This window comes from Panthera onca, chromosome E2 (assembly GCF_046562875.1).
Source record: "Panthera onca isolate mPanOnc1 chromosome E2, mPanOnc1 haplotype 2, whole genome shotgun sequence".
NCBI classification, from domain to species: domain Eukaryota; kingdom Metazoa; phylum Chordata; class Mammalia; order Carnivora; family Felidae; genus Panthera; species Panthera onca.
Genome location: NC_138353.1, coordinates 12,652,533 through 12,674,999, shown reverse-complemented (window position 1 = coordinate 12,674,999; position 22,467 = coordinate 12,652,533). Strand labels below are relative to the sequence as shown.

The following is a 22,467-nucleotide window of genomic DNA, read 5'->3' as shown; positions in this document are numbered from 1 at the left end:
TGAGGAAGGAGGAGCTAGCTGGTCAAGGGCAGGGTACAGGGAATAATTATGTGCCAAGGCCTGGAGGACAGGAGCCTAGAAGTTCCTAGAAATTGCCAAGAGCTCAGTCAAGTCAAAAAGGGTGGAAGCGGGGGGGGGGGGGGGGTCCCACAAACTGAAAATAGCAAAATTACCAAAGACTAAAGACGCATGCCTCCCCATCCCCTTCTCCCCGCCTTGACCTTAATGATGAAGGCCTCCATTCCTAAAGAGAGGAGAACCGGCCGTGGGACGCTTCGCGCTCAGAGATACCTATAACTCGAACATCCTGCCTAGGAAGGGGCCCGGGACGCCTGTGCTAGAAACCACGGCAGCAATCACTGTTTTCCTCCGTGTTTAATTCGGTATCACAGGAGCACCAATAAATAGTTCCTTCCCGCCCCTGCAATCTTCCTCCTGCCCGGGGCAGGGCCCCTGAGGCTGGCTTCCCGTAGCGGGAAGGCACCTGCAGCCCCAAACGCCGCGGCTCGGGCCCGCCGAGCCGCGGCACCTGCAGGATTCCCGGAAGTTCCGAAGGGGCGGGCCCGGGGCTTTTCGACAGCAGGCGAGGCCGTGGGCGGGGGCGGGGGCGGAGCCTCGCCAGTACGCCCCCCGGGAGGGCGGGGCCCCTCAGGGGGCGTGATTCTCGTCCGCGGCGGTCACGATGACGTCCATCCAAATGCGCATGGCCTCGGGGCTCGGTGCCACCATGTAGAAGAGGCGTTCGTAGGTTTTCACGCAGAACGTCAGGCGAGGGTTGGGGCTCTGGAGTAAGCAGAGTGAAGGTGGTTAAGAGGGCATTTGGGTTCGAATCCCAGCCTTGCCACTAAGTGCCGTGTGGCACTGGACACGTTACTTAGGCTCTCTGAACCAAGTCCCCCATCTGTCTTCGTAAATAATGCTACCTACCTCACTGGGTTATGAAAACCAAACGAATTAACATTTGGAGGCTTCGAATTTGGGGAGCAGGAGGAATTTAGATGGAGGACTCATGTCCCCTCTGTAGTCTACCTTATATATTAGAAATACAAGCTTTCAAATTTCCCCTTTCCAGAATCTAGGTTCTCCTGGTTTGTCACTGGGGAAAGCTAGTATCTACACTCCATTTACTAAGTACCTACTTGCCAGCCCTGAACTGAGTAAATCCCTTACACACCATTGCCTGCCGTTAACCTTCTCAACTCTGAGGAAACGGGGTTGAACTATGCCCGTTTTGGAGGTGAGAAAAATAAAGCTGGCTAAGGGAAGTCACTTTCCTGAGGTCCCACAGCTGGGGTTCCAATCTAAGCTCTAAAAGGCCATAGTCAGGGCGCCTGGGTGGCTCAGTCGGTTAAGCGTCCAACTTCGGCTCAGGTCATGATCTCGCGGTTCGTGAATTCGAGCCCCGAGTCGGGCTTTGCGCTGACAGCTCAGAGCTGGAGCCTGCTTCAGATTCTGTGCCTCCCTCTCTCTCTCTCTCTCTCCCTCCCTTCCCTCAAAAATAAACATTCCTAAAAAATAAAAGGCCATAGTCGGTTGCTCTCCAGAGCTCTCTAAATACTATACCAGTTGCCAACATTTACATTTCTGGCACTGCACTTGTACCAGTTTCGAATTCCTGAGTCCTCTAGGGTAATAGAGTATGAAGTGACACCATGTGGCCCATTCCCATTTGGCAACTATGGGCAGAGGCTGAGAAACGATCATCTCCTTAAGATGGTCCCAGGCTGCCTGGGTCCTCACCCTGCCGTCTTCAGTCATTTATTCCCAGCTTGGCATCAGAGCCTGCCAAATTTTTGCTCTAGATCTTTTTTTTTGCCCCAAGACAAGTAACAGTGGCAGAGAGCCAGAGACTGGGCTGTTAATTTTTGGTTGCTACAGTGAGATGACCGGTGGGCTTTTGTGCTGGGTGGAGTACCCTGATGGTGCAGTCTCTGGGTGGCCTTTCCCAGGGACAAGCTAAGGTTTGACTGCAGGGGCTCTGACCAGGAGGGCAGGGGGGCACCACACGAGGGCTTCACCTTGAAGGCACAGCGTAAGTGGTCGTAATAGACTTCCTCTATGGCCTGGAAGTAGATGACGCCTTTGAGCTTGGTCTCTTCCTTGTCTGATGGAGGGAGGTGAGGGAGAAACAGCCAGTGAGAGGTTTGCATCTGTGCGTCAGGGCGGGGATGGCCAGACCCAAGTCCAGAGACTGGTGCTGGGGTGAGGGACTGGTGACAGAGTCTGAAGGTCCCTAAAATACCCTGGTTGGGAGGTGGGTGAATGTTGAGGTTGGAAGGGAGACGGACAGGACTGGGGAATGGGGTCTGGGGAGCTGGAATCCTAGGTCCCTGAGTGCCTTGGTCTTGGAGAAGAAAAGAGACTCAAGGAGAGGTTGAGAATCATGGACTCTCCTGGAGAGGGAGGGTGAGGGGCCTGGACCCCTGGGTGTTGAGGGTGGGGGAGGACCCGGACAATGTCGGTTCAAACTCTTCCCGGGTGTCTTAGGAAAATGGGGTCTGGGGGGCCAGAATTGTATGAAACTGTCACCCGTGTTACTGAGGAGGGCTGGGGGGTTGGATTCCAGGTTGCTCCTGGGGCTGGGGAGCCAGACTCGTGGGCTTAAGATAGAAGGGGGCGGGGGGGGGGGGGGGGGGGGGGGTCTCTTAGGCGTCTGGTGGGGAAGGCCTCCGCTGTGGCCACTTCCAGGGTCTTGGGGTCCCAGGTCCCAGGTGGCCAGGCGGGGCTTACCAGCGTAGTAGGCCAGACGGCGCGCCTGGCGGTCAAAGCAGAACCACCGTTTCTTCCAGGTCTTGATGCGGCCGCCCATCTTCACCAGGGATCCGCGGCAGCAGCCCCCCGACACCCTCACGTGCGGGCAGTTTTCCGGGTTGTGGCCCCAGCGTTCCAGGTGCTGCCTGAGATCCAAGACCCGGGGGCCTGGGGGGCGGGGTGGGGGCGTGGGCGGGGCCTGAGGAAGGAAGAGAAGGGGGCGGCTGACATCAAAGGGTCAGGGAGGGGGCGGTCCTGCAGCTCACCTGTGAGGCCCGCCACCGCCTTTCAACAGCAATATCCAGAGTGGCCATCATGAGAATGATCGTGACCTGGCAGCTACGTTTCTGGACCATGGCACCTTGCCCAGGGCTTTCTAGCAGCAACAACTTGACTCCCCAGGACTGCCCTTGGGAACCGGACTACTAGGAGCCCCATTTTACAGATGAGCAAATTGAGGTACAAAAATATAAAAAAATCCACCCGAGGTATCACAGGGCTTCTAGGTGGCAGAGCTAAAACACAAATCCAGGCCTTCCCGCCCCTAGAGTTCACTCTGAAACACAAGAGCTATGTCAGAGAAGTGAGGGAGCCCAGTGGGACCCTCATATCCTGTGCAACAGGGACCAAATAAGTGACCAATACCTGAGAGCAGTTTCTACTACTATTGTGGTTATTCTTGTGATGAAATCAGCAATTCTTACCTGTGCTAAGCGCTTTATAAGGATAATCCCTCGGCCCCCTCAAACTCTCTTGGGACGTAAGTACATTATTACCCCCATTTTATAGATGTGGAAACCAAGACTCAAGAGAGGTTAAGTCACTAGGCCCAAGTCACACAGCTAGAGCCGACAGAGCCAGGATTCACCAAGCACAGCGATCATCTCTGGTGGCCATAGAAGGGAAAAAAATTAAGGCAATGAAAGTGTCTACTGTTCGTAAGGCCCAGCCTGATCGCACCTATTCTTTTCCCTGCAAAGAATGGTATAATCCCCCACAGTCACACTGAGGCTCAGAGCACTGTGTCTCAGACTTGAGCGCACAGGCAGACCCCCTAGGAATTTTGTTAAAAATGCAGCCACAGGGGAGGGGTGGGGAGGGTGGCTGGATGGCTCAGTAGGTTGATCGTCCCAACTGAAATCAGTCGGTTGATTTCAGCTGGAGTGATGATCCCAGGGTCGTGGAATGGAGTCCCATCTCAAGCGTGAAGCCTGCTTGAGATTCTCTTTCTCTCTCTCCCTCTGTCTTCTCCCCCGATCCCATGCTTGCTCTCTCTTTCTCTAAAATAAAAACGATACAATTAAATTAAAAAAAATTTTTAAATGCTGCCTCGGGTTCGGTCAGGGGTGGGTGTGAGGTTCTTCATGTCCAGCAAGCTCCCAGGGGTCAGTGCTGCTGGCCCATGGGCCACGCCTTGGGTATCAAGGGCTGAGAAAACGAGTTGAGGAAACAGAAGTAAGGCCAGAGCACGGAGGGTTGAGAAACAGAGAAGACTCACTGCATGGAGATGGGGAAGGTGGAGGGCAGGTGCAGAGGAGCTGGAGGGATGCATAGGAGGGGAAGAAGCAGTTACAAGGTCAGCCAGCAGGGCCTGGAATCTTCTATGGGTCCTGCCGCCAAATCCAGACAGTGTCACTAACGGTCACCAACGTGTATGAAGGTCTCACTCCGTGTTCAGCACGGTGCGAAGTGATCACAGTGGTGATCACCTCCCTTCCTCTCAAAAACAAAACAAAAACAGAAAAACCAAAACCAAACCAAAACCAAAACCAAAACCAAAGCCAAAACCAAATCACCGTCTATTGTCCCCATTTCCCAGATGAGGCAACTGAGGCTTCTAGACAGGCAGTGACTCACCAAGGTTACCCAGGTAGGACGTGGCAGAGCGGGGCCCCAATCCAGGAGAATAGACGGGCTCGGGACTCGCGACTCCACCGCTGCCCCTCCATGTCACCCCCACGGAACCCCTGCCCCTCTAGGAGCCTCGGTTCCCCTGTGCTGAAATTCGGGGCTGTCACAGCACCCTCCTCGCGAGGGTGTTTCAAGGACAAGCTCTCGAGCTCTTGTTCAGGGTCCCAGCCCCGCGATGGGGCATGCGCACAAGAGGGCATGCGCACAAGAAGGCGGCCTGGGGCGCAATTGGGGCGGGGGTGGGGGAGGCGCGACCAGGCACAAAGCAGGGGGCTGATGAATAAATGATGATGCTCCAAAGCAGGACTGCTTCATTTTTAATGAGGCAGAGCTCATGCCTGACAGCCCGAAGTCTCCACTGCCCTTCCCGGTATATTTTCCTCCTTGGCTCTTATCAGCCCCTGACACGCTGTTTATTTTACTTATTGATGCTGGTGTTTTTTCGATGTGCCTCCCTAAACGCCAGCTTCCCCCAGGGCAGGGACTGTCATTTGGGTCACTGCCGTACCCCAGGGTCTACCACACAGTAGGCACTCAAATATTGGTTGAAAAAAAAGTAATAATAATAATAAGGAAAGGACAGATGGTTGAGAAAACAAAAAGCAGGTTGGGAGCAAAGTGATCATTTACGGGAAAAATAAATTCACAAAATATGGTTCGATCGGTGCACGTGAATAAGATTCGAAGTCTTCTCAGCAAGAGAAAACGCTTGGGCCTCCAGAGGTACAATGGGCGACCCTCACTTCCCCCAGCGCAAAGCATTTGTATTCATGCTATTAGCATAGATAAAAATAAAATTTTAATGAGGAACAGTCAGCTAAATCCAGAATATGCAAAACTCTACAGGATACATGACTCAATTTTTTTTTTCCCCACCAATAAATGGCATTGTTTAAAAAGTAGGGAGGGAGGATTCTTTTTTTTTTTTTTTTTTAATGTTTTTATTTATTTTTTGAGAGAGATACAGAGCAAGAATGGGGAAGGGGCAGAGAGAGAGACAGAAAGAGAGAGAGAAAGAGACAAGGAATCCAAAGCAGGCTCCAGGCTGTCAGCACAGAGCCTGAGGCGGGGCCTCAACCCGCGAACCTGGAGATCATCATGACCTGAGCCGAAGTCGATGCTTCACCGACTGAGCCACCCAGGCGCCCCGAGAGGGTTCTTAGTATTAGAGATTTGGGAGACATTTTAAATGCATTGTGTGTACTTTGTTTGGATCCAGATTTGAATAACCAACCATAAAAAGACATTTCGGCGACCATTAGGAAGATGTGAATATGGATCACACATTAGAATGTTACAGAATTATTAATCATCTCATAAAGTATGACAATGGGATTTTTGTTATGTTGAAAAGAGAACTTACCTATTGGAGATACACAGGTACGGACGAAATGATACAATGTCTGAATTTGCTTTAAAATATTCCAGTGCATGGGGTACCTGGGTGGCTCAGTGAGTTAAGCGAGGGACTTCAGCTCAGGTCATGATCTCATGGTTTGTGGGTTCGAACCCTGCATTGGGGTCTGTGCTAACAGCTCAGAGCCTGGAGCCTGCTTGTATTCTGTGTTTCCCTCTGTCTCTGTTCCTCCCTTGCTTATGCTCTGTCTCTCTCTCTCTCTCTCTCAAAAATAAATAGACATTAAAAAAAAAAATGCTTTAAAATATTCCAGTGCAAGATGGGAAGTAGGTGAGGGATCAGTAAAACAAAGCTGGCAAGTCAAACAAGATTCAAAACTGATTATCACTGGGGCGCCTGGCTGGCTCAGTTGGTGGAGCGTGCAACTCTCGATCTTGGGGTTGTAAGTTCAAGCCCCGCGTTGGGTGTGGAGATTACTTAAGAAAAAAAAATCTTTAAAAAAGGAAAAAAAAAAAAGAAAAAAGACTGATAATCACCAAAGCTGCATGTTGGGTATACAGGGGCTTATCAATCTATTCCACCTCTGCATATGCTTGAATATTTGTATAGTGAAGTTTTTTAAAGAATCGAACACATTTTTAAAAGTTTTGCAAAGCCTCAGCATATAGTTGCCCTCATTCTACAGTAACTGCTGACGTTGTCACCTACTTATAGAAGAGGAAACTGAGGCACAGAGAAGTAGAGCATGTTACCCGAGGACATGTCATGGATATAGTGGGAACAGAAACCAGGCCTTTTTAGTTCCCCTCCCCTTGCCGAGGTCACTTTTCTATGACTTTCGAGGAGAGGAGAGGGTGAGATAAAGGGCAGAGGCCAGGGCAGAAACAGAGCAGGGAGGTGAGGCTGAGGGCAGGGGTGGACTGACCATGATGGCAGGTACAACAGGGCCTGAGGAACCTTCTGTGCTTCTTCTCATCCCTTCCTGTGGGTTCAGGAGGAAGGACTCAATGAGGATGCTAACCAATAAGAAGTGGGGGAAAACTTACTGGATCCCTGGGTCTGAGGGAGGAGGGGCTGGGGGCCTGAACCCCTGGGTCTGAGGGGGGATGGGCTGGGGGGCCTGGATCCCTGGGTCTGAGGGGGAATGGGCTGGGGGGCCTGGATCTCTGGGTCTGAAAGGGGAGGGGCTGGGGGCCTGGACTCCTGGGTCTGAGGGAGGAGGGGCTGGAGTAGGATCTCCTGACCCTAAGCAGGAGGGGCTGGGGTCTCACCCTGGCCTTGAGCAGTCGCTCCCTTTCCGCCACAGCCTGCTGCAGGAGCCGCTCCATGCGGGCGATGTCTGGGTGGAGGGCCCCACAGCTGGGAGGAGGGAACAGAGACCAGGGCAGGCTCCAGTGGCCTGGCCTCTTCCCATTTCCCCACCTTCTCCCTGACATCTCACCTGTTCCCAGGGCCACAGTTCAGCAGCTGATAGAGTGGGTGTCTTCCAGAGTCTCCCGATGTTGCTGGGAGGGCCGAGCCCTGCAGGGGTCCTGGAAAAGAAGGGCCGGGGCTAGGGGACCAGGATGCTCCCTTGTCTAAGCACCCCCCACCCCTTACAGGCATCCAGATTCCTCCATCGTTGCCAGGGGAAGGGTGGTGGTGGGGAAGGAGGTACGTGGGAATAATGGGGGGGGAGGTGCGGGGAGACCCTCACCAGTACAGTGGAGGGATAGAGGTCGGGGGGATCCCCTCTGGCTCGCTCTCTCTCCCCTCTTCCGGGGCAGGCTTCCAGTCCTCTGGAGGCCGATGGAGCCCTACAAACAAACACACAAGGCCCATGCACACAACAGTCTCAACTGTTAAGCCGGAGGACCGCCAAGGAAAACCAGTAGCTACTCGGCTCCTATCAGAAAGCCACTGTACACGTGATGCTGGGGAAAAGCAGCTAGTCACCAAGGACCACACAGGGCAAGGCGCGGAACGGCAGATTTAGAGACAGGAAGTAGATTCGTGGTTGCCAGGGGATGCAGGAGGAGGAAATTGAGGGGTGACAGCTATAGGGTGCAGGGTTTCTTCTGGGGGTGATGAATATGCTATAAAACGGATCGTGGTGATGGCTGCACCACTCTGTGTGAATATACTAAAAACCACTGGATTGTATACTTTAAATGGATGAACTCTAGGGGCACCTGTGTGGCTCAGGTGGTTAAACGGCTGACTCTTGATTTTGGCTCTGGTCACGATCTCACGGTTTGTGGGTTCGAGCCCGGTGTCGGGCTCTGCGCTGATAGCACGGAGCCTGCTTGGGATTCTGTCTTCCTCCCTCTGCCCCTCCCCTCCCCTGCTCGCTCTCTCTATCTCTTTCTCTCTCTAGATAAATAAACTGGTAACCCAGGCTGTGCCCAGGAGGTGGACTGATGGATGGAAACAAGGGTGGGAGAGTCATCTCCCTGAATATCCTGCCATACCCTTCAAACGTTGAACAAGAGGAATTTTGGCTTTAAAAAAATAAATAAACATAACAACCCAATGTAACCTGTGCTCCTGGACCAGAAAAAACTTCGGTTTTTGCTAGAAAAAACAACGGTGGAACAGCTGACAAAATACGAATAGGATCTGGTTATTTTACTAGGATTATCTCAGTGTTAGTTTCCTGAATTTGATCACTGCACTGTGGTTATATAAGAGAGTGACCTTGACCTTAGGTAATAAATGTAGGAAGGGTTTAGGGGTAAAGGGGAATCATGCTGCAGAGAAAGATAATAAAGTGTGTGTGTGTGTGTGTGTGTGTGTGTGTGTGTGTGTGTCTGTGTGTGTGTGTGTACGGAGAGAAAGGATAAGAAAGCAAATGTCAAATGTGGTAAAATGTTAATTACAGAACCTGAATGCCAGGTATATAGGAATTCCTTCTACTATTTCTGGAGTTTTTCTGTAAGTCTTACATTACTTCAAAATAAAAAGTTACTAAAAAATGAAGACAAACTTATTTGACAGAGAGAGAAAGAAAGAAAGAAAGAAAGAAAGAAAGAAAAAGAAAGAAAGAAGAATGAAATCATTCTAAAAAGAAAAAACAGGGTTGCCTGGGTGGCTCAGTCTGTTAAGTGTCTGACTCTTGATTTTGGCTCAGGTCATGGTCCTGTGGTTGGAGAGATAGAGCCCTGCATCGGGCTCTGCACTCAGGGTGCGGAGCCTGCTTGGAATTCTCTCTCCTTCTCTCTCTGCCCACCCCCCCCCCCCCCATGCTGCTGCTGCTTTCTCTCTCAATAAAAAAAAAAAAAGAAAGAAAGAAAAAACAGCAACTCTGCATAGATAATAAGGAATGATAAAAATAGGAGCGCCTTGGGGCACCTTGGGGGATCTGTCAGTTAAGCATCCAACTTCAGCTCAGGTCAAGATCTCACAGTTCGTGAGTTCGAGCCCCGTGTACAGCTCTGTGCTGACAGCTCAGAGCCTGGAGCCCCATTCAGATTCTGTGTCTCCCTCTCTCTCTGCCCCTCCCCTGCTTGTACTCTCTCTCTGTCTCTCTCTCAAAAACAAACAGACATTAAAAAAAAATAATCATAAAAGCTCCTGGCTGGCTGAGCCAGTGGAGCAGGTGACTCTTGATCTCGGGGTTGTAAGTTTGAGCCCCATGTGGGGTATAGAGATTACTTAAAAATAAAAATTTTTATTTATTTTTTTAAGTTTATTTATTTTGAGACAGAGAGAGCATGCACATGTGCACAAGTGAGGTAGGGGCAGAGAGAGAGGGAGGGAGAGAGAATCCCAAGCAGCTCCCACAAACCACAAGTTCATGACCTGAGCCAAGACTAAAGAGTAGGACGCCCAACCAACTGAGCCACCCAGGCGCCCCCAAAATAAAACCTTTCCTTAAACAATGATGTGTGGGTTTTTTTAATGTTTATTTTTTTTTTTAGTTTTGAGAGATGGAGAGAGCCTGAGCAGGGGAGGGGCAGAGAGAGAGAGAGAGGGAGACAAAGAATCCCAAGCAGGCTCCACATCGTCAGCACAGAGCCCCGTGCAGGGCTCAAATTCCCGACCGTGAGATCACGACCTGAGCCAAAATCAAGAGTCGGACGCTTGACCCACTGAGTCACCCAGGTGCCCCCCAAATAAAATATTTTTTAAAAGAATAATAAAAACAATACACGGCATAATTTGAGCACCAGCAAGTGTACTCACTGCTGTAGATCACAACTCATCAAGATATTTAATCTGTGGGGCGCCTGGGTGGCTCAGTTAGTTAAGCGTCCGACTTCGGCTCAGGTCATGATCTCGCGGTTTGGTTCATGAGTTCGAGCCCCGCGTCGGGCTCTGTGCTGACAGCTGGGAGCCTGAAGCCTGCTTTGGATTCTGTCTCTCTCTCTCTCTCTCTCTCTCTCTGCCCCTCCCCCACTCACACTATCTCTCTCCTTCAAAAATAAATAAACATTAAAAAAAAAGATATTTAATCCGTGAGTTAGTAACAGTAAAGGAAGGCAAGTCTCTCGACAGAAGTATTGCAATGAATTGGTGAAGAGGAACAACAGACTAGAATTTTAGCACTTGAGACCCCTCATAAACTAAAGATGGAGGCACCCATGCCAGAAAAAGAGAAACAGGTGCACGGCGCCCAGCACAATGCTGACCCTGCATCTGCTCAGGGCCCCACAGTCAACTTTACAGGAAATACAAAGAGGCAGAGAGGTGACAATGACCCCCACGAGGCAATCAGCAAACCCTGCCTGAGAAACTCCACAAAACGCCCATCTGGCTTCCTCCCCAAGTAAACTGCCAAGGGGACAAAAAAAAGAAACAGAGGGGAAGTCTATAGATTAAAGACTTAAAGCATACAGCCACTTAAAAAAAAAAAAAAAAAAGAAAAGAAAGAAAAGACAGAAAGAAAGAAAAAGAAAAAGGAAGACTAAACTATAGTATGTAGGGACACACACTTAACTGACGGAACTTTAAAGCAAAGAGAAAGACTATAGATACTGTAAAGCTCAGGCTGGTGGCCATTCTCTAGGAGGCGGAGGGGGTCATCATTCAGGGGCATGCGGCGGGTTTCCGGAGCAGCTGTTGGGTCTACCTCCTGACATAGCTGGCAGTTCCAGAGTGTTCCCATGTAATCATTAAGCTGTGCAAGTGTTCCACGTGATTTTCTACACTCATGTTATCTCTAACAAAAAAAAAAAAAAAAAAGTTCCAGGGCGCCTGGGTGGCTCAGGTCATGACCTTGAGGATTGCGAACTCGAGCCCCGCATCGGGCTGTCCGCTGTCAGCACAGAGTCCTCTTCGGACCCTCTCTCTCTCTCTCTGCCCCTCCTTGGCTCACGCTCTCACTCCCTCTCTTCTTTCTCTCAAAAATAAACATTTAAAAAAAATTTTTTAAGTTTGAAAAAATAAGAACTGTGAGTATTTATCAAGTGCTCATTATATGCCTAATGATGTACCTGGCACTCCGCAGAGCTACCTAAACTTCTAAAAGCCCACAGGGGGGCTCCTGGGTGGCTCAGTCGGTTAAGCATCTGACTTTGGCTCAGGTCACGATCTCACGGCTTTGTGAGTTCGATCCCCTCATCGGGCCCTGTGCTGACAGCAGGGAGCCTGCTTGAGATTCTCTCCCTCTCTCTCTGCCCCTCCCTGCTCACGCTCTCTCAAACATAAATAAACATAAAAAAAAAAAAAAAAAAGTAAAAGCCCAAGGAGCTGGGAAAGTTTCGTTCCCCTTCACAGGGAGGAAACTGAGCCCATGTCTGTTCCCTCTTTCCTTGCTTCAAAAGATGTTCCCAGCACATCCTCGCTGAGACCTTAGACACCTGGCACTGAGGAAGTGAGTCGGCAAGATGGACTCAAGCCTTGTCTGCATGGCACTTATGTTGCAGGAACTAAATAAACCATCACACAAGTAAGTGCATCATCAGAAATTGCTGTGAGATGGGGCACCTGGGTGGCGAAGTCGGTTGAGCGTCCGACTTCGGCTCAGGTCAGGATCTCACAGTTTGTGAGTTCAAGCCCCACATCGTCCTCTGTGCTGACAGCTCAGAGCCTGGAGCCTGTTTCCGATTCTGTGTCTCCCTCTCTCTGTCCCTTCCCCACTCATGCTCTGTCTCTCAAAAATGAATAAATGTTAAAAAAAAAAAAATTGCTGTGAGCAAAGATAACAAGGTGTCAGAAAGGAGGATCACCTTCCAACTGGAAGGGTGGGTCTGGATGCTGACCCTAAGGCCCAAAGAATGAGAGTTGGCCAGGGAAGACTGAGGGGAACAGTGTTTCAGGTAGAAGCAGCGGCAAATGCAAAGGCCCTGAGGCAGGAGCAAGTATGGGATGTTGGCAGGTCAGCGCTCCTGCAGCTCAGCAGAGCGTGTATGGGGGACAGTGGTGAGAAGCGGGCAGGGGCCACATCGTGGAAGGACTCATAGGCTGAGGTGAGGAGGCCCAGAGGGCCGCTGACAGCTTTTGGTGGGGAGGACTGAAGGAGGAGGGGTCGCGATCGCTGGCTGTTGTGTGGGAAACATTGCTGGGAGACAAAAAGTAAGGTGGAGAGAGCTATCAATGAAGAGGCTGGTCTAGGGTCCCCAAACCAAAGATGAGGGTGGGAGTAGGTGGAAGAAGGGCACTAATAATTATAATACTACTAATAATTGTAATTATAATCATAGTAACAGCAGCACATTCACCGAACACCTACTGCGTGCCAGGCATCATGCTGAGCACTTTAGCCACTAACCAGTGGGTTCTGTGATTCCCATTCGGCCGCTAAGTAAACTGAGGCAAAGAGACATGTCTCAGTTCAACCACCTAGGAAGTGGCAGAACAGCTGGACCCAAGCAGGGTCAGGACTCTCAGCTATCACGTGATCCTGGGAAGGTGGGGGGAGGGTTGGATTTGGGAGGGATTTAACAGGACCTGGAGGCACAGAGAGGAAGGAGCAAGGAAGAGTATTATTTGTTAATACTCTTCATTTGTCTGTGTTTACCTGGCTGAGTAAATAAATACTCCCTGGGCTCATCATGTGCCTGGCGGTCCCCAGCTGTTCCCTCCGCTAGCCATGTTGCCCACTTGGATTCTGAAGGATTCCTGAGACACCCTTGCCTCCTGAAAGGCATGGGCCGTGGAAACAGGCAGACCTGGTTCAAAGCTATCTCGGCCACTTCCTGGGGGTGTGACCTTGGCGATTCCTGTCTTCTCAGGCTTGATTTCCTCTCTGTAAAGTGAGTGCCGTCCCACCACCCTGCTGCTGCGGTTGGTGCAAGGATGATGTGAGTGACCTCGTGCAGAACACCCAGGAGAGGGCCTGGAACGTTCCCCCAGGTGACATCCAGGCGCAAGGTGGGTATGAGATCCACGCAGTGGGTATAGGGCCCACGGGAGCCAATAGCTCAGGTAATAACTCCATAGGAATGGACAGGGCCTCCCAGCAAGTCTTTATAGATATGCAATTTACTTCTAAGGATCATAATTACCCGAGGTCGTGTTGCCTGGCAACCCAGTTGTCACTTCACCTTTATCAGGTTGCCAGGGGAACCAGCTGGAGAGTTCATTTCCCATAGGGAAGAGCTGCAAACCCTTCACCCAGATAATAATGGGACCTACTTCTGGGGGTTCTTCTGAGCAAAGAAGGAAATATTTTTTATAGATAGATTTATTTCATGATATATGTATTAGACGGTACCAGGTAACACTGCCAATATATGACTGCTTCTCACTCCCAAATAATAGCTTCAAAATGATAAAATGGCTTAGAGGGCACCTGGCTGACTCAGTTGGGTAGAGCATGTGACTCCTGCTCTCAGTGTGGTGAGTTCAAACCCCATGTTGGGCGTGGAGCTACTTAAAAAGAATGAATGAATGAATGAATGAATGAATGCATAAATAAATAAATAAGATAAAATGGCTTAGAGCAGACCCTGGCCTACCTTAAGCCTTCAAAAATCATGACTGCTGGGGCACCTGGGTGGCTCAGTCGGTTGAGCGTCCGACTTTGGCTCAGGTCGTGATCTCACTGTTTGTGAGTTTGAGCCCCGCGTCGGGTTCTGTGCTGACAGCTCAGAGCCCGGAGCCTGCTTCGGATTTTGTGTCTCCCTCTCTCTCTGCCCCTCCCCCACTCACACTCTCTCCTTCTCTCTCAAAAATAAACATTAAAATTTTTTTTGAAAAATCATGATTGTTACTAATCAATAAATACTATATATTACATATTACACGCTGCATATAATTATATCAGACAATACAATAACGTTAATAATAATTAATATTAACTAACGGTATCATTGTGTGTACAAAAAAGGACACATGCACACACGGGTATTCACAACAGCACTGCGTAAACTACAAAAGCCTCAAATCCCCAAAGCCCCATTGAGGTCAGGCTCAATGCCCCCCGTGTAGACTTCTGTACCCCACCAGAGCCTGGAGCGGTTAATGCACTGAAAACAGTGCCTGGGTTCAAATCCCATCCCTGCTGCATTCCAGTGAGATAACTACCTTCACCTCCCTGCCTCCATTTTTTCACCTATAAAAAAAATGGAGGCAAGAACCCACCTGGTAGTATCATTGCAAAGACCAAATGACTGAATCCATGCGAAGCATTTGAAACAGTGCCTGGGGGGCGCCGGGTAAGCATCGGACTTCAGCTCAGGTCATGATCTCATGGTTCCCGAGTTCAAGCCCGGCATCGGGCTCTCCCCTCTCAGCGCAAAGCCCGCCTTGAATTCTCTGTCTCCCTCTCTCTCTGGCCCTCCCCAGCTCACGCGCACCCTCTCTCTCAAAAATAAACGAACATTAAAAAAAAAACAAAAAACATAAAGATAAAATAAAATAAAACGGTGCCTGGCACACTCCAAGGACTCAACAAATGTCAGCTGTCACCATTACTATTGCTTATACTGTTGTCGTTAGAGTCATTAAAAATGATGAGCAGCTCTAAACGTATCAGTGGAAAACAATCTCCATGGTAGAGTGTGAAGTTAGGAAAAAAAAAAAGTTAGCCAACGAGTGGCTGATGTACACATTTTTTATTTTTTATTTTTTTTAATTTTTTTTTAACGTTTATTTATTTTTGAGACAGAGAGAGACAGAGAATGACCGGGGGAGGGTCAGAGAGAGGGAGACACAGAATCTGAAACGGGCTCCAGGCTCTGAGCTGTCAGCACAGAGCCCGAGGCGGGGCTCGAACTCACGGACCGCGAGATCATGACCCGAGCGGAAGTCGGCCGCTTAACCGACCGAGCCACCCAGGCACCCCACACACTTTTTAAAAAAACCGCCTACGTGATATGCCAATGTCTAAGCGTTTACGATGCGACCGCGCCCCTGAAACAAAGCTTTTCACCTAATATTCACCCCTACCTCGTGCCCACCTCTGACACTCTCTACTCTGTTTCATTTTGAAGAGTTAGCAGCAACCCCTTCAACGAATGTTGTAACCCGTTAAAAAGTGGGGACCCCCAGTGTTAGGGAGAGCTGGAAGGAGGCGTACCCAAGAAACAAGTAGCTGTGCCAGGGAGGGGGGCTGGGGCCAGTGGGGTGGAGAGAGGAGGCCTTTTTATCAATCTTTTAAAATGCTACTTTTAAAACGCACTCCTGGGTGAAAGGGGGAACACTTCTGCACTGCTGGTGGCAATGCAAACTGGTGCAGCCACTCTGGAAAACAGTGTGGGGGTTCCTCAAAAACTGAAAAATAGAACTACCCTACGACCCAGCAATTGCACGACTAGGCATTTATGCAAAGGCTACAGGTGTGCTGTTTCAAAGGGGCACACGCACCCCCATGTTTATAGCAGCACTAGCAACAAGAGTCAAGTTATGGAAAGAGCCCAAATGTCCACTGACGGATGAATGGATAAAGAGGATGTGGTATCTATATACAATGGACTTATTACTCGGCAATCAAAAAGAATCTTGCCATTTGCAACTACGTGGAGGGAACTAGAGTGTGTTATGCTAAGCGACATTAGTCAGAGAAAGACAAATATACGATTTCACTCATACGTGGAATTTAAGATACAAAACAGATGAACATAAGGGAAAGGAAGCAAAAGTAATAAGAAAACAGAGAGGGAGACAAACTGTAAGAGATGGTTTGAACAATACAGAGAACAAACTGAGGGTTGCTGGTGGGGTGCTGGAGGGAGGGGGATGGGCTAAATGGGTGAGGGGCATTAAGCAGGACACTTGTTGGGATGAGCACTGGGTGTTCAATGTAAATGATGAGCCACTAAATTCTATTCCTGAAACGATTACTACACTATATGTTAACTAATGTGGATTTAAATGAAAAAAAAAATTCTATTAAAAAAGTAATTAATTAATTTTTAAAAATAATAATAAAAATAAAATGTCCTCCTGGAGGCAGCCGGTTCCATTTTGCCAGGGGAGCGGGGGGGAGGGGGGGATATCAGGCAGAAGAAAGAAAATCGATACGGGAAGCTTGAGCCTCATAAAAATTAAATTAAAATATCCCTCGATCACGCCTCCCTGTCCCCCATGCCCCCGTGGCAGAGAGAGCCACCGTGAAAGTTCTGGAGACGCAGTGACAGGAAGACATGGGGGGGAAGGTACCTGCAGAGAGCTGTGCACAGAGAAGAGGCAGGAAGAAGTGGCGGTGGCAGTGTGGGCGGCGGGGTCCTGCAGCACCAGCAGCTGGCGGTCTGTCTTCTGGGTGAACAGGAGCTTCAGGAGAGGGGGCTGAAGGTTAATGGGAGCCACAAAGATCACAGATGACCCACCAGTTCCCAGATGCTCTGGCTCATGGCTCCAGCGTCAGCCCATCTCTCAGACGGAGAGACAAAGGCTCAAGGTGACAAGAGAGCGAGACCCTGGTCTTAGGGAACAAGGGCTCTGGGCAGAGACTGTTTGTTGGTTCCCTGGGGGGGCGGAGGGGGGGCTCCGGGGCCTGGACTCCTGGGTCTGAGAGGGGAGGGGCTGACAGGTGCAGGACATCCCCTTACCTTAGTGAGGGCCTGGCTGGACTCAGAGAAGTCCCCTCCAGGGGTTCCCTGAAGGCAGTTAAGCTGGAACAGTCGGCTCCGTTCCTAAGGGAGAGCAAAGCGATCACCACTTCCCATATCGCAGTCGAAATGGGATGCCCCAGCAGCCTTCCCTGACGCCAGGAGACATCCTGGGGTGCCGCGTGGCAACGGGATGCCCCCAGAGGGAAGTGAGGACAGCTGCACGGGCCTCCAGGAGGACTTACCTGTGTCAGGGCCTCAAGGGCCTCCTCCTTCTTCTGGCTCAGCCCCCTGCTCTCAGCTGCCATCTGCTCCCCCAGCGCCTTGAGCTGCTCCTCTAAGACCTGGATCCGGCGCTGCAGGGCACACCCGAGTGACCTGGTCACTCAGCTGCCCCAGGGCTCCCGGCTGGCTCCCACAGAGCCAAGTCCTCCTCAAGAGCCCGGGGTTTGTCGGACCGCGTAACAGAGACCCTGGGACTTGGGAGCTGGGGGCTCAGAGTTAAACTCCCTGGTGCCCTCTTCCCTTTTAGGGGTCCAGAAGAGACCTGGGGTGGGTTGGAGGGGCTGGAGGGTCCGATGTACAGATAGAGACCGAGGGAGACAGAGACCCAGACAGAGTCGCGGTGAAGAGAGAAAGAGACAGAGAAACAAACCGGAATAGCTACAAAAAAGAAGGACCGAGATAGACCCCCAAGAGAAAGATGCAGAGAAAAGAGACAAGATGCGACAGAACGGAGACAGACAGCAGCTGTGTGAGACAGGAAGGGAGAAGAGACAGTGACAGGAAGAAGATCCAGAAGTGGAGGTGGGCAAAGGAGACCCATGTCAGACCCTTCTAATTGAAAACTTTAGAAAACTTTGTGTTAAATATAATCAAAACATGTCACTTTTTCCAGTAGGACCTGTCCGACCATTGAATACGAAACTCCCAGAGAGGGCCGGCAGGGTTCTCTTTTTGGGCTTGGGTTTGAGAGGCAGAGAACGCAGTGGCGAAGACCGAGTAGGTTCAGATCCCAGCTCTATCCTCTGCAGACTGAGTGACCTTTGGAAAAGATTACTCGAGCACCTTGACCTTCAGTTCCTGTACTTATAAAGTGGAAAGAAGGTAAGGTGTGCCTCCTAGGATTCTTGAATGATTCAATGAGCAAAGACTCATGAAACATTTAGGACCGTGCCTGGAACATAGTAAATGCTCCATAAACATCAACGCTTGTCCCTGCTCCAAAGAACGGGACCCAGGCGGGAAAGGAGGACAGAGAAAGGGCCAGTCGTGGAATGGAGGAGACAGAGGGCAGCAGCGAGGGAGGCAGGGCCAGCCCGGCCCGACTTACCCTGTGCTGCGCCACGCTGGCCTGAAGTTCCCGGACCTTGGGGTCCAGTGCCCGGGCCCCGGGGCTGTCCCGGTCCTCGTCCTCCCGCCGGCTCTCCTGCTCCAGCTGCTGGAACTCTAGGTCCTCGTAGGCATGCTGGGCCACATCCAGCTGTTCCCTCATCTGCGGGTGGGAATGCAAAAAAAGACTGGGGCCCAGGGGGGTAGTGGGCCGGGGCCAGGAGTCCCGGTCAAGGAGGTAAGAGGGACCTGGGGATCTAGCCTCCAGAGTCCTGGGGCTTACAGGGCTGGGGCCTGAACTCCTAAGGGAGGGAGGAGGGGACTGAGGGCCTGGACGTCTGGGTCCGAAGGAAAGAACGGCTCAGACCCCAGGTCCCCGAGTGTATCTGGAGGAGCCTCACCTCCTGCACCCCCTGCAGAAGTCGCTCACGCTGGTCCTCTGGCTGTGAGTCGAGTTGTCCCTGGGCCTCCTGGAGTCGCTGGCGAAGAGCCTCCACCCGATCCCGCTCCTGGCTCAGTTGCTTCTGTTCCTGAAAGAACAGCCGGGCTCTGAGCCACAGTCTGGACACAGGAAGTGAAACAGAGGCCAGCCCAGCCAGAACTCAGAAGCCTGCCTGGGTGCCAGGGCCAAGAGTGCAGGGACCCTATCTGTCTGGTTCTGTCTATCTGTAACGGCTGGGTCCGTTACACTCAGAACAGACTGAGACAATCAGGGCAGTGGGGCACAGAGACCGGGAATCGAGAGTCGGGAGCAATTTCTACAGGGGTGATCCAAGACTTCCTGGGTGGGAGGAGTTTAAGGTAAGCCTCAAAAATCAGGGAACATTTAGGGGCGCCTGGGTGGCTCAGTCAGTTAAGCCTCCGGCTCTTGATTTCGGCTCACATCGTGATCTGATGGTTTGTGGGATCGAGCCCCACGTTGGGCTCTGTGCTGACAGTGCAAGCCTCCTTGGAAATCTCTCTCTGCCCCTCCCCTGCGCGCGCTCTCTCTCAAAATAAATCAACTTGGGGGCGCCTGAGTAGCTCAGTTGGTTGAGCATCCAACTTTCGATTTTGGCTCAGGTCATGATCTCACAGTCTGTGGGTTCAAGCCCTGCATCGGGTTCTGTGCTGACAGCGTGGAGCCCACTTGGGTTTCTCTGTCTCCTTCTTTCTCTCTGTCCCTCCCCTGAGCTCTCTCTTTCTCAAAATAAATAAAGAAACTTTAAAGTAAATAAATAAACTTAAAAAAAAAAAAAGAATGAGGGGCGCCTGGGTGACTGACTTCAGCTCAGGTCATGATCTCAGGGTTCGTGAGTTCGAGCCCAGCATCAGACTCTGTGCTGACAGCTCAGAGCCTGGAGCCTGCTTGGGATTCTGTGTCTCCCTCTCCCTCTGCCCCTCCCCCACTCATGCTCTGTCTCTCTTAAAAATAAATAAAAATTTTTTTAAATTTAATAAAAAAAAGAGAACGAATAGGTTCTTAAAGAATTTACATACAATATCATAGCTGGGATCGGTGTTTAAAACTGGGGACAGGGAAGCAAATTGGGGGACAGAAAACAGAACGGGAAGATTAATCACTGCTGAAGCCAGTGGGCACAACCACACGGCCACCATCCGACTATTCTGTTTGTTGGTTTGACATTTTTCCCAGTATGACATTTAAAGACCAAAGAGGCGGGGCGAAGGAAGACCCCACTCCCGCAAACCCCCCCCCCCCCCCCCCGACCCCCCGCCATGAGTCAGGTTCTAGAATCACGGTCAGGGAGGGAGAAGGAAAACAAGTACATCTGCCCATTCCCCACCCCACCCAGACCAAGTATCCCCACTTGGGGAACGGGGATAACCCTGGGGCTCGGGTCCCAGGAGCACCACCAGGAATATCCGTCCCACAGGAAGGAAACTGGTGGTGAAGGTCCAGCAGGACCAGACCTGTTCCCGCTGTTCCCGGCTGCCCTGCTCCGTTTCCACCTGCTGTCCAAGCAGCTCCCGGAGTTGCTCCTCCTCGCGCCGGGCAGCCACTCGCTCCCCAGCCAGCTCACCCCGCAGAAGGGCTACCTCCACCTCCATCTGTGGAGAGAATGCAAGGACTGGGGCCCAGAGGCCTGGGTCCGAGGACGGTGTGGAGGCGGGGCACTCGGACGCCTGGGAATCTTTGGATTCGGAGGGAGGATAGGGCCGGAGGCCTAAGAATCCGATTCCGCAGGAGGAAAGGCCTGGGAGCCTGGCCTTGAGGGCTTCCCTGGAGCTGGGGCCAGACTTCCCACGAGGTCCGCGGCCTCACCTCGATCCTCAGCTCCTTCCTCTGGCGCTGTAGCTCCTTCACTCGCTGCTCCATCAGGGCCACGCGGGTCAGTGCCTCCAGCTGCTGCTCTCGAAGCCGCCGCGCGGCCCCTCGCACCTTCTCTCCAGGCTGGGTGGATGCGGGGGCCACGATCTGTGCTGGGGGCGGAGCCTCCCCCTGAGGTTGAAGGGTGCGTGGTCAAGAGGGGAGGCCTCACCCCTCAGCCACCGGGTAGGTCCGTTCCCCACCGCATTCCCCGGACTGGGGGTCCTGATCAGCCCCAGTCAGTCGCCACGCCCGGTTATTCAAGTGGGGGAGGATGTAGGTGCTGTGTCCCCCGGCCTGGGAGGAGGCCCAGGGGCTGGCAATAGGGGAGGGGGTATGTGGCCGACTCAAAGAAGGTGCCTTTTTGGATACCCAGGTCCCATTCCCGGCGCTGCGTTTTCATAGGCCCGGATCTCTGTCTCTCTGTCTCTCTGGCTCTCTGGCTCTCTCTCCCTCTCCCCTTCCCGCTCCCCCCCCCCCCCCCCCCCCGGGTCTGAGTCTTTCCCTCTGTTTGGGCTTTGTCTCTCCGACTTAGTATCTGTCTCTATCTCTGAATCGCTAGGTCTGTCCCTCTCAGAGTATGTTCCTTTCTCAAAATTTGTTTCTCTGAGCATCTCTGTCCTTTGTTTCTGGGTTTCTGTCTGTGTCTCTATCCTCATCTCTCTGAGCCTCTGTCTCTGGTCTGTGTCTCTGTCTCTTTTGGGTCCTTGTCCTTGTCTCCCTGTCTCCGGGTCTCTCTATACCTGTCCCTCTGTCACCCGCCAGTGCCTCTCTCTGGGTCCCCCCGTGACCCCTCCTTCGCCCTCCAGGTCCCTCACCGTGTCGCGGCTGCTCTCCGTGCTGCTGCCTTCTCCCACTTCTTCCTCTTCCTCAGCCTGCTGCTCAGCTCCTCGGCCGCTGGGAAGCTCCTTCACTCTCTGGGGCTCCTCGGGGGCCTCGGGGACCTCGGGCGCCTCCGGCTTGTGGGCGTCCCCCGCGTGCACCTGGGGCTGCGTAGCCCCATGGGGCCGGTCCTCCGCGTCGCACTCCGGTACCGGAGGCGGCTGGCACCCCTCCTCCGGGCCGCTCGGCGTCCCCATGGCCGCTTCGGGCTCCGGCGGAGTGGGCTGGCTCTTGCGTTCCGGGGGCGTGGTCTGGCAGCGTGGGGGTGTGGCCCACGAGGCCAGAGCAGCTCCCGACCGCTCGGGCGCGTGGAAAAGAGCTCCAGGAGGCGGGCCTAGGAGATCAAAGACTGGAACTGAGCACTCGGAGGCGCGGCCTGGAGTTTCTGGGGGCGGGGTTCGATGGCTCCCAGGGCGCCACACCCCCGAAGGCCAGACCGGAATTTGAGTCGGGGTCTTAGCACGCCCCCTAGTGGCCTCTCCCTCCTACCCAAGGGTCTAGCCTCCGACCCTCCCCGCAGCCCCTCACAATGCCTTAGACCACCCAAGAGCGACCCCATCTCCTTCTCCCTCCGGGACTCCGGCGTCCGGACTCCCGTATCCTCCTTTTCCGAGCCTGGGAGACTTGGCTCCGACTCCACCTGAAGGGGGAGTAGCGCCCCTGCCTTCTCACTCAGGGATCTGGGAGTCGGGGCTCCTAGTTTCCCTCTCTACGCAAACCAAGAGTCTGCGTCCTCTGCTCCTCCCCGGGGCTAGATTCCCAAACTGCAGCCTCCCTCCTCCCCCGGGCGCCCAGAAGGCCGAGCTTCCAGCCCCGTCTTCCCCCGCAGCCCCGGCCGCCTCACCAGCTCAGGCTTCGGCGCGCTTCCCTCTGCGCTCCGGGCGCTGCCTTTTCTGTCTAGAGGACAGGTGGCTGGGGAAGAGGGAGGAGAGAAGCTGTTCTGTCCCCCTCCCCAGCAGCCCGGAAGTGGAGGGGGGGGACAACAGGTCCAACAGCTCCCGAGGGAGGAG

At 52.3% G+C, this 22,467-nt stretch overlaps 1 protein-coding gene across 2 annotated transcripts; it reads right to left on the bottom strand.

Moving 5' to 3' along the window:
• Nucleotides 1-356: 356 nt before the first annotated feature.
• Nucleotides 357-22,425, bottom strand: PHLDB3 (pleckstrin homology like domain family B member 3). Of its 2 annotated transcripts, none has more exons than XM_078438362.2 (16): nt 22,302-22,425; nt 21,394-21,791; nt 20,531-20,707; nt 20,179-20,316; nt 18,666-18,794; nt 18,266-18,427; nt 17,178-17,288; nt 16,933-17,016; nt 16,544-16,654; nt 7,716-7,815; nt 7,461-7,551; nt 7,291-7,378; nt 6,945-7,001; nt 2,731-2,950; nt 2,019-2,104; nt 357-783 (listed from the first exon to the last, which is right to left on the bottom strand). In XM_078438362.2, the coding sequence occupies exons 2-16, from the start codon at nt 21,652-21,654 to the stop codon at nt 649-651; spliced, it is 1,950 nt and encodes a 649-aa protein (XP_078294488.2). In that variant the 5' UTR covers nt 21,655-21,791; nt 22,302-22,425; the 3' UTR covers nt 357-648. The 2 variants fall into 2 exon arrangements, with proteins under 2 accessions (XP_078294488.2, XP_078294489.2); XM_078438363.2 differs by having other exon boundaries at nt 20,218-20,316.
• Nucleotides 22,426-22,467: the final 42 nt, after the last annotated feature.

Bases quoted from the DNA above. Each gene is read 5' to 3' on its own strand.
- PHLDB3 (XM_078438362.2), bottom strand. From the start codon at position 21,654: ATGGGGACGCCGAGCGGCCCGGAGGAGGGGTGCCAGCCGCCTCCGGTA. The intron at 7,379-7,460 runs GTGAGATGTCAG...CCCTCCTCCCAG, and splicing joins AACTGTGGCCCTGGGAACAG to CTGTGGGGCCCTCCACCCAG. The intron at 2,951-6,944 runs GTCAGTCCACCC...TTCCTTCCTCAG, and splicing joins CTGTTGTACCTGCCATCATG to GCCCCGCCCACGCCCCCACC.